Source organism: Hemitrygon akajei, chromosome 22, assembly GCF_048418815.1.
Source record: "Hemitrygon akajei chromosome 22, sHemAka1.3, whole genome shotgun sequence".
Lineage (NCBI taxonomy): Eukaryota > Metazoa > Chordata > Chondrichthyes > Myliobatiformes > Dasyatidae > Hemitrygon > Hemitrygon akajei.
In genome coordinates, this window is record NC_133145.1 from 49122090 (window position 1) to 49136953 (window position 14864).

At 40.3% G+C, this 14864-nt stretch overlaps 1 protein-coding gene across 3 annotated transcripts in view; it reads left to right on the top strand.

Moving 5' to 3' along the window:
- Positions 1-9694, top strand: part of LOC140714720 (zinc transporter ZIP11-like) — a 770421-nt gene extending 760727 nt beyond the window's left edge. For all 3 annotated transcript variants that reach the window (XM_073026220.1, XM_073026221.1, XM_073026222.1), the window contains exons 8-9: positions 3321-3479; positions 6787-9694. In XM_073026220.1, the coding sequence (XP_072882321.1) occupies positions 3321-3479; positions 6787-6865 (238 nt within the window). In that variant the 3' untranslated portion in view covers positions 6866-9694. The remainder of the gene's footprint in view (positions 1-3320; positions 3480-6786) is intronic.
- The last annotated feature ends 5170 nt before the right edge of the window (positions 9695-14864 follow it).

A 14864-nucleotide genomic window follows, 5' to 3' on the forward strand; every position in this document is an offset into this window, starting at 1 on the left:
CTTGTATTCTCTGCAAAAACTTTAAAAAGAGATAAACTTCCCTTCAGGTGCCCTGGGAGGTCTGTCACTAAATAATCCTCATGCACATAAAAGAACGGACAATAGCAAATCAGGCATATTGAATTGGGAGGATTCAGTGTTTCGATTACTGCTAAAAAAAAAGCTAAAAGTATTGTGTTGTTAATAGTCCAAAACCTCTGGCTTTGCCGTGTTTTTATTTTGTCTTATCTTATTGGCAGTTAACTTTGTGTCTCCTTCCCAAGCAAATCTGTTTTTTTTGTGTGATAAAACTTTTTCTTTTCAACACAGCCTGCTTTGATCACATACCTACATGTCATCACTCTTGAGTGGCTAGTGCAGCAACAGAAAGCAGGTTTCTTTGCAGATACTTAGTGTTATCTCCAGATGCTGAGCTTCTTGATAATTCCTATCAGCCACTGTCTCTCACTCTGTTTTTATGCTGTAATGGCACGAGAGAGATTTATTTTAGCCAACTAGCGTGTTTGCACTTGTTTCTGGAGCAATCCTCCTCCGATTTAATCTCAATCTCCTGGAGTGGCCATCTGCATCCCTGTAAAATTTAGTCTGTGGAGGTGGAACAGATCTCTGTGCCCCTTAGCACCCCGACTAAAACAAATCCTTTCCTCTCCCGGGACCATCTGAAGAAGTGTATCCCTGTTTCTTTTATATTTGCTGTTCATCAACATTCAGTGGTAGTTGCGTACCCATTCTGAGAACTATCCCTCCAGCACCTTTTCTTTGACGTCCTTCAACAGTGCTCCATCTACGCTGTTAACAAGACTGTTACTTTTAGCTACAAATGTCACCTGACTTCCCCAATTTCAAACCCTGGCCAGCCCAATGATCTGGAAGTGCTTGCTGCTTTTTGGATTTTAACTTTTTCTGCGGCTTTCCTTTCCTCTCTTCACTTGAATGTGCACTTTGCAATGTTCTCCCTTCATCGAAACACTTTTTATCAACCCTACTGCTTCAGTCATCCACATTTCCCGTATCTCTGCCTCAGAGTTATGGAACACTACTGCACAGGAAAACATCCCTCAGCCTGTGGTCTAATTATTGACTAGTTCCCCCTCAATCTGTCTTCCTCCCTTTTAGAACAACGAGTCACATTGGCTCTTTCCCAGTCTTCTGCTAATCTCAGAATTTAGTGGTTTAAAAAAAAACTTTATCTCTTCCTCCACCTCCTCTAAAACGATTAGGTGCAGACCATGGGGTCCCAGTGATTTATCTGTCTTTATCCCCATGAGTTTCTCTAATACTTTATCCTCCTGATGATTGGGACTTTTACAAGTCTTTCCCTGTTATTTGAAATTAGCGCACCTGATATCTTCGGTATATCTGCGGTGAAGACTGATGAACAGCCATAGCATCTGAGGTCAGGATTGAACACAGATCACTGGAGCTATGATGCAGCAACTGTCACTCTTCTTCTTTCTCTCTCTCTTCGGCTGTCCAGCGATTTTGATGTTGACTGAGGCCTGGGCAAGGTTGTATGGAAGACCGGCAGTTGCCCAAGCTGCAAGTCTCCCCTCTCCATGCCACCGATGTTGTCCAAGAGAAGGGCACTAGGCCATACAGCTTGGCACCGGTGTTGTCGCAGAGCAATGTGTGTGGTTAAGTGTCTTGCTCAAGGACACAACACGCTGCCTCAGCTGAAGCTTGAACTAGCGACGTTCAGATTGCTGGACCAACACCTTAGCCACTTGGCCACACGCCAACTGTATCTACTGTGTCACTGAGGGACTGATTGAAACAGAAGTGTCCAACTCTCCGTTGCAACTCTCCCTTGAGGTGAGTCAGCCAGCCACCAGCATTATCACTGACTGGTGACTTGCGAAGATTGGAGAGGATAGGAGGAGAGATAATAGTTTGGCTGTGTAGGAGGTTTTGAAAATGATTTTTAAGAGTTGGGAATGGATTCTATGAAGTCCAGCAGTTGAAGGTCCTCCCATTAGTGACTAGTCAAAGAGTGTGTCATCCAGAAGAATAATATATCCCAACTCAAGAGAAGGTAGATGCTGGAATCTGGAGCAACACACAAGATGCTGAAGCAATTCAGTATCTCAGGCAGCATCTAAATAGGGATCCTCCCATGGATGTTTTCTGACCTGCTGAATTTCCCTAGCTTTTTGGATGATGGTGTGCCTGTATCGTACAGACCGGAATCTATGAAGAGTAACCAATTTTGAGATCAAAGCCCCACTTCTTAGTGTTCAGATTCTACATTCCCTCCATTCTAAAATGTACCACTAAAAATCTGTCAAAAAAGATTTTAAAAAAAAGAAAAGTATCAAAATATTCCCAGTAAGTTAAGAGACAAAGATAATTGAGAGTTCTGTAGGGTAGCCTAATTGGGACAAACGTATATAATTCACAACCATTGACATTGAGTTAGGGTTTCACTTTAAGAGGCTGGTCTGACGTGATAATGTTGTTGCATAAGGATTTTTAGTGCAATTTTGTGTTTTGGAGTTCAATAAAATGTATTACAGATTTATTAAAAATAAAACACCTCACTTTATTTTATTTGCAAAAACCTACTGTACAAATGAATTGATGGATTCAGTGATATCAAATCTGGCAATCCAATCCCATAGAGTCAAACCCAAGGCCAGAGGGATACTTGATGAAAGTGCTTTTAATCACATGGAGCTCATGAAAGCTATAAATATGTCAAAGCGCAAAGTGAGATTTGGTGTCCTTGCTTAGAATGGGCTGGATGTCATTTGAACCCTTGTGTCCATGCCAGCTATTTGCCAAAGCAACTCATTGGTTTCATCCCTGGCTCTTTCTCCATAACTTTGCAATTTTTTTCTTCATTGTATGTTTATTCGAAGACCTCAGTGACCACAGTGGAGTTGCATTCCAGTTCCAACGCATAAAAGGAAAGCTTTTTAACAGCTACTTCCCATTCGCCATCAGATTCCTGAATGGTCCATGAACCCACAAACACTACCTTATTATTTTGCTCTCTCTTTGCATGACTTGTTTGTTTAATTATATAGTATTTCTTGTTGCAACTCATATATTAAGTTATTTTTATGTATTGCACTATACTGTCGCAAAACAACAAATTTCATGCCATACATCAGTGACAATAAAGCTGATTCTGTGCTTTCCTTTCCCCTTTATTTTGTACCTATGACCTCTCATCTTTGACCTTTCCACCACTATCCACTCTGTCCAGCCACTTTCATTATTTTATATATAACCACAATGTTGCTTCTATCTAATTGTCAAGCCTAAACTTTCACCTAACATTTCATTTTGCTAACTCGACTTGTTCTCCTGTTGTAAAGGTACGGCCAGTTAAGTGGCATGGTCGAGCCAGTGGCGGGAGTAATTGGTGCCTTTGCAGTTGTCCTTGCCGAGCCACTGCTGCCCTACGCCTTGGCTTTTGCAGCTGGTGCCATGGTTTACGTTGTAATTGATGACATCATTCCTGAAGCTCAACTCAGGTGAGAGCCAAATAATGCCTTGTAACTTCATTGCACTTTCAGTGTTGTCTTTCCCAGTTAACCAGTCAAAAGCAAAGGTATGCAAACTCTGGAATTCTGATATAAATACAGAAATACTGGAAGTTCATCAGCAGAAGGATCATTATAATGATCAGATAGAGGTTGAATACGGCACAGTATAGATCAGTTGCAGATATGGGCAGAGAAATGGCAGATGGAGTTTAACCCAAATATATGTGAGGCATTGGTAGGGCAAGTGCAAGGAGAAGGTACACTGTTAATGGCAAGACCCTGAACAGTGTTGTTGAGCAGAGAGCTCTTGGGGCCCAAGTTCATGGCTCCATGAAAGCGACGACACAGTTCGATAGGGTGGTTAAGAAGGCTTATGGAATGCTTGCTATTATTAGTTGAGGCATTAAGTCCAAAAGTCAAGAGACTGTGTTCTTACTTTTTTCGAACTCTGGCTAGGACACATCTGGAGTATTGCACATCATTCTGGTCGCCCCACTATAGGAAGGAAGCTGAGGCTTTGGAGAGGGTGCAGAAGAGGTTTATTAGGATGCTGCCTGGAACAGCGGGCACGTGCTATCATGAGAGGCTGGACAAACTTGTTTTCTTTGGAGCGGTGGAGGCTGAGAGGAGATCTGATAGATGTTCATAAGATTATGAAAGGCATCGAATGAGTAGGTAGGGAGTATTTTTTCTCATGGTAGACACTAGGTTACATGGTCGGCACAATATTGTGGGCCAAAGGGCCTGCAATATGCTGTAGATTTCTATGTTCTTTGTTCTGTGTATGTCTAATACCTGAGGGCATGTATTAAAGGTGTGAGGGGGTAGGTTCAAAGGGGCGTGAGGAGCAAGTTTTTACTCAGAGAGCTGTGGATACCTGGAATGCAATACTTGGAAAAGTGGTCGAAGCAAATATATTAGAGGCCTTTAAAAGGTGTTTAGATAGGCACATGAATATGAAAAAGATGGAGAGATATGGACATTGTATAGTTAGGAGAGATTAGTTTTTCTTTTTTTAAAATATATTTTTTTGCTGATTCGGTACAACTGTGCTGTACTGTTCTATGTTGATTATAAACAAAGGAGCCTTCAGTCTCAATGAGCTGGAAATTTATAGCAGATCTAGGACAAGAATGGATGGTGACAGAGATGAGGAACGCCAGTTGTGTTGAGAAGGAGGTTGTTGGAGAGTTCAAGGGATCTAACAAAGTTATTCTCAATCATGATGGGATTTGATGAATGAGAGGATCCGTCCCCACCAGCAAAGAATTTGGTCAGATGTTGTTTCAAGCACTTAAGGCAAGGTGAAAAGAGGTTTTATTCCTCTGCATTAAATTAACATCTAAACTGCACCACCTGAAAGGGTGATAAAAGCTCATTTAATAACATTCAAAGTAACTTTATAAATGGGAAGAGAGCAAGGGAACAGAACTAATTGTTGGCAATGGCAAGGTGGGACAAATGGCTTCCTTTTGTCCTGTTTACTTCTGTCAGGTTTGACAGAATCTGTAAGAAGAAATAACAGGTTTATATTTCAGATGGAGCTCATTTGTCAGATGAACAAAAGCAAATGAACATTTCAGTCTGGTAAAGATTTATTAACGTTGTTCAGGTGATGTGTCACAACTTAAGCAACATTTAATTGTTTCTCAAGCAACAGCAGAACTTCACAATTGAATAATTGCCTCCAACACACCACCAATTCATGAATGATTTCAACAATGGCCTAGATATACAAATTTATTTCATCTCTAATATACTGAGCAACAAAGTGGTACAATATGGATCAACAAGGCTTCTACGGACAATCTGTAATTTTATCCCCAATATAATGCAGACGTGCTAAGTCAATTGCACTGAATGAAAGCAGTTTTGCTGTTCAACTGTGTTCTCTGTTAATTTTTTTTTTAATTTTGTCACTGGTTCAAGTTCCAGGTCCGGTGTAAGTCAGCATAGGACTCCCACAGCTCTGTGCAACTTTTACTTGGCTGCTCTCATTAAGTGGGTACAAAGTATAAGATTTTCCTGTCCTTCCTCAGAGTCCTCTGTAATTGACGGCTGGGTCCCAATTACTTAAAGGTGCAATTTTTTTAAAAGAAACTTCCATTTTGTTCTCCCCTTTGAACTTTGCCACATCAAAGGCCTTTTCCTGGCCAGATGTGTGTGCATGGGCAAAATGTTCTCAGCTGCAGGCTTTTATTACGGCCACTTTGTGCACTTTACTCGAAGGCACAGAGCAGTGTTTTATTGTGTTCTGTATTCTGCCTTCTGCTAGTATCAATTGCACTGCTGTGTTCAAGCACCAATACCTGGGCTGATACTTTAGATTCCTGATCTTCCAGAATACATGGAGTCTCTCACAGCTGATAATGCACCAGTGGGTGAAGACCACAGAGCTGTTTAGGAATTATGTTTAGAAAAAACAGAGTTGTTCAATTTTCATTCCCTTAGAGCAACATGGGATCTGTGGTCCCCTCAGTTAATAGTAGGGCTTCATGGCATAAAAAATGTTGGGATCCCCAGCCTTTGAGATATATGCACGTTAAAAAAAAATTGATCTCCCTGTGTTTGCCGCTGCACAGCACTTTATGGAAATCTAGTGCAGATGCATTTCATGCCAAATCTGATTCTTCTTGTGTCCATTCACCAAAGTCAGATTAATTCCATTGATGGCTCCAGTGTTGGCCTCGGCAAGATCTGAAACTGTTAATGGACTCTCCTCAAATCGTGGTCAAGTCAGGTCTGTCTCCCATAGGCCTTAGCCATTGTAGCATTGCCCCATTTCACCATGTCAGCTCTTCTCAAGATGGATTAGGTCTGAAAGGACATTTCAGGAGCTCTATTTCTCCCTCATCATCACAGGAAGCCACTTGGTTGCCTGAATGCTCGCCACGCCGCCAAGGTCTGCAAGTTGCTGAACAGCTGACTGGCTCAGTGTCATAGTTCCAAATGTCAGTGAGTTGTCCTCATAATATACCCTCTGTGTAAGTGATTCCTTGGGACAGTGGACCTTGGATACATTGACAATTGCAAAGTGGCATATCAGTGGTGCAACATTAGGTGTGTTAGCAAGAGTCTTATTAGTGCATTTTATATATTAGTGAAGCAACTTTAAACACCATTCAAAGGGAAATAACTAAAACACACATCATTATTTCAGGTTTTGATCATATTGTTTAGGCAAAGAGACATACTGAATGCATTCCAATTTACCAAATTATTCTAAAGCCATTAAAATTATTGATCACTGAATCAGTTGAAAGGAGAATTGACAGTACCTTGCTCTTGTTTCCAGTGGGAATGGAAAGCTGGCCTCCTGGACCTCCATCATAGGCTTCGTCTTGATGATGTCGCTCGATGTGGGCCTTGGCTAATCCCAGGATGCACAGTACCTTTAATCTGAAGAAATTACTTCGGGAACATTATTTTCTTCATTACAAATTCTTTTTCTTCCCTGTAACAGATTGTGATGTCAGCAGAAGTCCAGTAAACTGAATACACATATCTAGATTGACACATAATTTGATCTCAGTGGAAAATAACGTTGACTTCTTGTCTGGGGCGATCATTGGAACTTGAGCCTTTTCAGCAATCTGGGCCAGGGATCATTTTACATTTGTTTCTGGTTTTTGCGGGTTTTCCAAAGTTTGAAACTCAATGTCTGTTTGTAACGAGGTTTTATTTCAGTTCCAGCTTTCATTAATAGATTCAGAAAACAGTATCACAGCTGGATATTTATCAGCGTAAACTCAGGTTAGTAATAGGCTGATAATTTGTAATTGACAATTGTGAAGTAGAATAATGCCACCATAACTATGCAGTTATAATTACCCATTGAATGATAACTGGTGTTACATCACAAGCTGAACAGATATTTTGAAAGATTTTACTTGTACTCCAAGTTCAAAGTAAATTTATTATCAAAGTACATATATGTAATCATATACACCCTGAGATTTGTTTCCTTGCAGGCATTCACAGCAAATACAAAGAAACACAAAAGAATCAATGAAGAACTGTAAAAAGATACAACATATGTTAATCTGTTAAGTGTACATTTGACAAAATGCAACTGAAATACTTTGCCGCCCTTTGTTCTGATGTTAAGTTCAACAAACAATCTCAGTTACAGCAGCCTTGGGATAGTCTGCATCACCTATTTTGACATTTTGTGATTTCTGAAATGATTTGAAGTGCGGAGCATTGTTTGCAGTAATGTAATCTATTTATTGCCACCAAAGAGTCTGTTAGCAGACACCAAGGGGTATGGTGAAATGTACCTTCGTGGATTCGGAGCCATATGCTTTCTTAACTCAAAAATATGACAAAGACATTGACATTTATTTAGGCCACTGCTAATTTTTGTAACTCACTGAGAGAACAAATCAGTATTGTTTCCTTAAAGTGATCTGCTAGCATTTTCAGCACACTTTATCTGCAGTCATACAATCTAAAATTAGGGTGCAATGAAGAATAATTGCAGATTTCTTAAAACAAAGTCAGGCCAAATCATGTTGTATCAGCTACAAATCTAAGTCGACTAGATCAAAAGGAATTTTGGTATAAATGCAGTATATTGCCAGTGTTGAGGCTGCGTTATTGAGAAAATGCTGTTATAGAAATGATTGAAACTCTGAATCCGGATCAGATCAGGAATAATAATCATTTCATTCTCCTTTACATTCAGGATGACAATAAACAATCTTAAATCTTGAATCTTGAGATGTCTCCAAAGGGAGAATGGTGCTGCACTGATTTCTGTGACCATTTACTAGACCCTGCAAAAATGCCTGGTAGAATGATGTAGAATATTCTGCAATACAGACTCTCTAACTTTTTTATCCTTTTATTAGTAAACAAATAGAGGTGGAGAATATCTCAAATGCAGCACATTTTCAAGTATCACAACCGATGTCCAATAACTTAGAAGGATGCAGTAAACTCTGGGACAAAGTCTTTCCCATGGCCCGCACAAAAGAAAGTAAACTTCAAATACAACTCATGACAGCCAGAACCTGGCGTTGCCGAGAGCCTTTCCCATTGAATACAATGGGCCAGTGTATTAACTGTATTTGTGCCATACTCACACACCCATTTGCAGAACTTGACATCAGTGCCCTTTTGGCCCGCTGCTCACTTTAAACAGCACTTAGGCATACAATGTCATGTTTGTTTTGAAGTAAATATATAACTACAGTAATGAGGTGAATTATAAAAAGGGCATTGAAAGATATTGTTTTGGCACGAATTAGTTGGCACTGCAACAAAAAGGAAAAGAAACTTGTTGGCGACTCAGAATAAATTATAATGATTAAACTTTGTAACCTTGAGAGTACGAGGGTCTAAGGTTAACAAGCATTTGGAAATTTCCGCCCTCTCCCTAAGAAACGTTTTCAAATGATATTGTTTTTGGAGTGTTGCTTCCTGACAGTGCCACACTATGAATCACTCTAACTGGCAGGTATGGCTTCACTTTCTAAAGGAAGGTAATTCTGATTTCGGAATTTAACATTCAACTATTTCACGTAGCCCAAATATTTAGGTCATGGGGAGCATTTACCGTGTTTACAACTATATTCGTAACTGTAATATGATAAGCAGCTGCCTTCAAAACCATGGTGCTGGCTGAAGACTGCAGTAGGTGCAGTTCATTAACGGTAGAGGGACGGCTCAGAGAGAGACATGGTGGGAGAATAGGTGGACACACAAACACACACATACCAAAGCTTTTTTTTAAGTCCAGTGTGAACTTCGAGCTATTGTGGAAAGCAGGATGAATTCATGTTACTGCTACTGGGCATGATATCACTTGTTTCTGCCGGTCAGTGTTCATGACAGGGAATTATTGATTAAACCAGAATAGCATCAATAGAAATAAAGCAAATCAAATCCATTTAGAAATGATGGGACAAAGATATCGAGTTTACATGTCACAGAATTGTCATATCTTTTGTCCTCTGTTATAACTGATATCAAAGTCTCTGTTGCTCTGGCATACAGTGATATTATGAAGCTTGGGCTGGAGAAAGGCAGACCTAAAGTGAATTTTTTGATTTCAGGAATCTCCTCAAATGGCTTCAATCAGGGAGCTCAAACACGAGGAAATCTGCAGATGCTGGGAATTCAAGCAACACACACAAAATGCTGGTGGAACGCAGCAGGCCAGGCAGCATCTATAGGAAGAAGCACTGTCGACGTTTCGGGCCGAGACCTTTCGTCAGGACATGACGAAGGGTCTCGGCCCGAAACGTCGACAGTGCTTCTTCCTGTAGATGCTGCCTGGCCTGCTTCAATCAGGGAGCTGTTGCTCTAAATCTGTGCCAGCATGAAGTTTTTCAATATAACCTTTTAATTTGAACGGCTTTTGTGTCTTTGTCTTGAATTATTTTAAAAATAATAAGCAATTTTAATGCAACTGGCTAATGTTGTTGTGTTATCAGTATCATCACTATGTGCTGCTCAGGTTGAAAAGACAATTATCAGGATGGCTTACTTTCGTGACATGTTTTCTTCCAAAGTAACTCTGAATTTAAACACTAAATTCATTGTGAATTATGCTAGAGGAGCAGAGTCTTTGATATCAGTTATAACAGAGGACAAAAGGTATGCCAATTCTGTAAGATGTAAACTCAGTATCTTTATCCCTGATAGACTCCCATCATTTCTAATTTGATTTGCTTTTATTTCTATTGCTGCTATTAACCTCTGGTTTAATCAATAACTCCCTGGCATAAACACTTTCAGGGTATAGACACCGACTGGCAGAACCAATGTAAAGGTGAACTTAGCTTTTATAATGAGTATCTCAGGATTCAGGGCATGGACTGTGTCAGATTCTTAAGATGGCAGTGATTTCTGAAACAATGAAAATGCTGAATCATACAAACCCCTTGTATAAGTATCTGTGGTAATATTTGTTTCTTATTGAGGAACTGAAAAAGGCCAAGCTAAGGACACTGTTGTACGTGAAAACAGTTTGGATAGCTGGAAGAAAGCGCAAATGAATCCAGGATGGCCCAAGCCAGTTTTCATTACAATTTTACCTTTATTGCATCATAGAGCACTGCGACACAAAGTGCAACACTGCACTTTGGGCCCTAGTCCATGCCAATCTTGTCTTCTCCCTAGTCTCATCGATCTGAACCCAGACCATATCTCTCCAGACTTCTCTTAATATTTATATTCTCCATATCGGGGAATACTTTCTCTTCAATTCATTTGCCAGAGCTGTTTGCAGCGCCTTTGTTTAAACTCAGTCAGATGCACGGGCGAATGAAAAGAAGTGGTATTGGTACTGAGCTGAGGATGTGAGGGCCAGAACACTTCTAAATCTTAACAAGTACTTGGCAGGTCAGCCCAGGAATAAAACTTGAAGCTGCACTTCCTTCCTTTCTCACTTATTGCTTGTAGTCTGCAGTCTGGTACCGATTGTTCCAGTGTGTCTGTGTACACAGTCTACTTTTATTAGCTCTTGTTTTGGACGCTTTCCGTTCCCTTCTTCAGGTCCTTATTCAGTGACTGGGGAAGTGAAGGAATAATGTAAGCTGTTGGCCAGTGGAGAGTATCTGCAGTCAGAGACAAATCCAGACACTTACAGAAATTGAGTTATCTTTTGCCTTCCAAACAAATTTCACATGGGACTCCAGTCCTTTAATTCCTGTGATCATTCTCTTAAACCTCCTCTGGACCCTCTCCAATGCCAGGGACATCCTTTCTTAGATTATCATCACCATTATGCGCCATGTCGGATGATGTGGGCAATCATGGTGTCAGGACCATGATTGTTCTTGGCAAATTTTTCTACAGTGGTGGTTTGCCATTGCCTTCTTCTGGGCAGTGACCTTACGAGACAGGTGACCCCAGGCGTTATCAATACCCTTAAGAGATTGTCTGCCTGGCATCAGTGGTTGTATAACCAGGTCTTGTGATTGCACCAGCTGCTCATACAGTCATACACCGCTTGTTCCCATGACTTCACAAGACCCTGATTATAAAGATTTCTTCAATATGGGGCCCACAACTGCTTATATTACCCCAAATGCGATCTGAGCAATGCCTTATAAAGTGCACAATCCTTAGGCTGTGTGGGTTATTGAAAGAAAACAAAGCATTTCGCTGCATGTTCAATGTTTTGACGTACATGTGTGACATAAAGTTAATCTTTAATCTTCTGTAATTTTTAATTTCCTTGGAAACAATTTAAAAAGCAGAAGCGTCTGACTCTTGTATGATAATGCTGTAAGTTTTTAACTCTTTCCACCATCTGACCTGTGTTTGCAACATTTTCTGTTTTTATTCCTTGTAGTATAAAAATGGAATTTGATTTATCTGATGAAATAAGCCAATAGCTTATGAGTAAACTAATGTCCTCAGCCAAGTATTGCAGTGACAGTTGTGCCGTATAGTCTCTGTCTTCAACTGAATCACTGCTCATTTGTCATGGGAGAAATTTTACTTTATTTTCATGTTCCTCACCTCCCATTGTTAGTTTGCTGAGTTGCCTGATGCCCATGAAATATTCTCTTAATGTTTAATGTTTAACATCATTTCCATGACACAAGTGTAAAGGACAATGAAGTAATTATTACTCCAGATTCAATGCAGCACAAAAAAACACAGTAAATTTCAATACATAAGATATCTTACGTACATATATTGATTGTATATCCATGAAGTGATGCTCGGCACCGAAGCCTTTGTACATAAGGTGACTCTGACGTGAAATGATAAGGTAGTGCTGATGTGGGTGTAGTGGGATGGGATATTGGGTGTGGGTGCTGATCAGCCACTATTGCTCGGGGAAGGAAACTGTTTTTGAATCTGGTGGTGTTGGCCTGGCTGCAGTGTAGCCTCCACTCTGATGGGAGCAGGAACCTTCATGATGTTGCTGGCCGTTTTTCCCGTCTCCTTTCTGTATATACATGCTTCTGTTGTTTATATAAATTTTGTGATGAAGTACTCTAATCTAGATGCATCAGTATATTTTATTGCTCTTAAATTAAAGTAATTATATATCTAATGCTGTAGAAGTACCCATGCTTGAATATTTGTCCCTCCAGGCGAGTACGAAAGTAAATAGATACCTACTCTGGCCTGGTGCCAGACCAGAAGACGTGCACTTAACAGCAACCATCATGCCACAGGTGACTCTTTACATAAACTTACATTTCAAAAAAGAAAATGATGACCTGTAACCCAAAGGACGATAATTGTGCAAAACACAAAGTGCGATCTCCTGCCAAATGGTGGAGATTCCTCCTTCCATTCAGCAGCTATTTAGATAATGAGGCTAATGCCTAAAACATGTTTTCCTGGCATAGAGCCTCACCCACTGGGAATGCACCTTGGCACATTGCAGGCTCAACACCCACAATTTTCTGCCTATTTATATGGAAAATCCAGCGAGTACACCAGCAGTTTCATCTACATCCGCTCAGTCTGCTGATCAGGCTACTGAAAATGCACTTATTTGCTCAAGCTGATCTGGGTATAATCACTGCAAAGCTGGAAGTTCTGTTTATCCTCAGTTAAGCTGTTCCTATCCATAGACGATTCTAAGGTATAGGAGCTTCAGGGCTCACACCACCAAGTTCAGGAACAGTTATTACCCCTCAACCATCAGGCTCTTGAGCCAAAAGGGATAACTTCACTTCCCCCATCACTGACCTGTTCCCACAACCTATGGGCTCACTTTCAAGGACTCTTCATCTCATGTTCCAGATATTTATTGCTTATTCATTTATTATTATTATTTCTTTCTTTTGTGTTTGCAGTGGTTGTTGTTTTTAGCACACTGATTGAATGCCCAAGTTGGTGCAGTCTTTTACTGCTTCTATTTTGGTTATTATTTTAATATGGATTTGTTGTGCTTGCCCAAAAGAAAATGAATCTCAGAGTTGTATATGGTGATATATATGTACTTCGGTAATAAATTTATTTTGAACTTTTGAACTTTGATCTCCATTGGATGTGTTTTTCTTAATACAAAATACATGAGATAAATATCAAATTCATAATGAGATGTTTCCTTGTTCTAGCATTTGACATTTAAAGATACCATCAGCACATTTAAGAATCTTTAAACAATGCAGGTTTATTCTATTGCCTGATGTAAATTGCACAAACCTTGCTCACGAAGTCACACTCCTAAGCCTCTAACCGGTCACAAGGAACCTAATAAGCTGAAATCTTTGAGTTTCCACGCATGTTATTGATGTTTTACTAGTCGTTTAAGCATTGGTCCATCTGGTGCTTTGCTGTTTCCGAGAGGGTTCCATAGGAAAACGTGCAGGATGGAGGCCAGGAAGCCAGGACTCGGGATCAGCTCCAGACCTCACAGTTTAAAGCGCCAGCAAGATTGAAATCATCACAGCGGGTGCAGAGGACAAGCGAGTGATCAGCACCGTCTACCAGCCTCTCGCTCGCAGCTGCTGGAGGAGGTTGTCTGCATGTGGCGGACGCTCTCTGCCTCTTGCATTCTGCACTTGAGGTCTTTGAGCTTGAGTGATTTCTCTCTCCCTCGATGCTGCAAGAGAAATGTGCTAGAGCAAGGTCTAATCACCACACTTTGTAGATTTGGACTCTAATTCAGGTTTATGATGAGTACTGGTTCCGTTTCCTGCTTCATTTGTTGCTGCTTTTGGCTGATTTTTGAATCGGAACACCCTGCAGATAACGAACACTAAACTGAACTGAAATATACCTTTTGATTTGATGTTTTTGCTTGTGTTTTTTGTTGCAATTTGTGTGATTTTTTTTGCACATGGGGGAGGAAGGGGACTTGATGTTTTTCTTTGAACGGGTTCATTTTTTTTTGGCTGTCTGTTGGGAAGTCGAATTTCAGGGTTGTGTGCTGCATAGATACTTTGATAATAAATATACTCTGGACCTTTGAATTTTGAATATCACTCTGCCAGGTTGGCATTTTCTTCCCGGGGAATGTAAAATCAAGCACATCCCATTCCAAGGCCTAGCCTTGTATTTTTTACTGAGAATGTGCTGGTCCATCATGAATTTTAGTTTTGGGATTTGTGAGATTGGCACTGATATTAGGTTAAATAATAAAACAGAACATGTTGCAGATATCTTGCAGGTCAGGCAGCATTTGAGGAAAAGAAAACGGTGAATGCTCACTGTCCATTACCTTTCTTTACAACTAACAAAGTGGGAAAAAAATGTGCTTTAAGTTACAGAGAAAGAGTGGGGTGGAGAGAACTCGGGGAATGTCTGTGATAGGATGAAGATGCAAGGTGACGCAATTGATGGAATATGCATTAGAAGGCAGAAAATTCAAATCTGCAATCTGTCATCAAATGTAACATCAGTGAGGCCTACGGAGCACACACATCCCTACTTCCCTTCCCCACTGATATT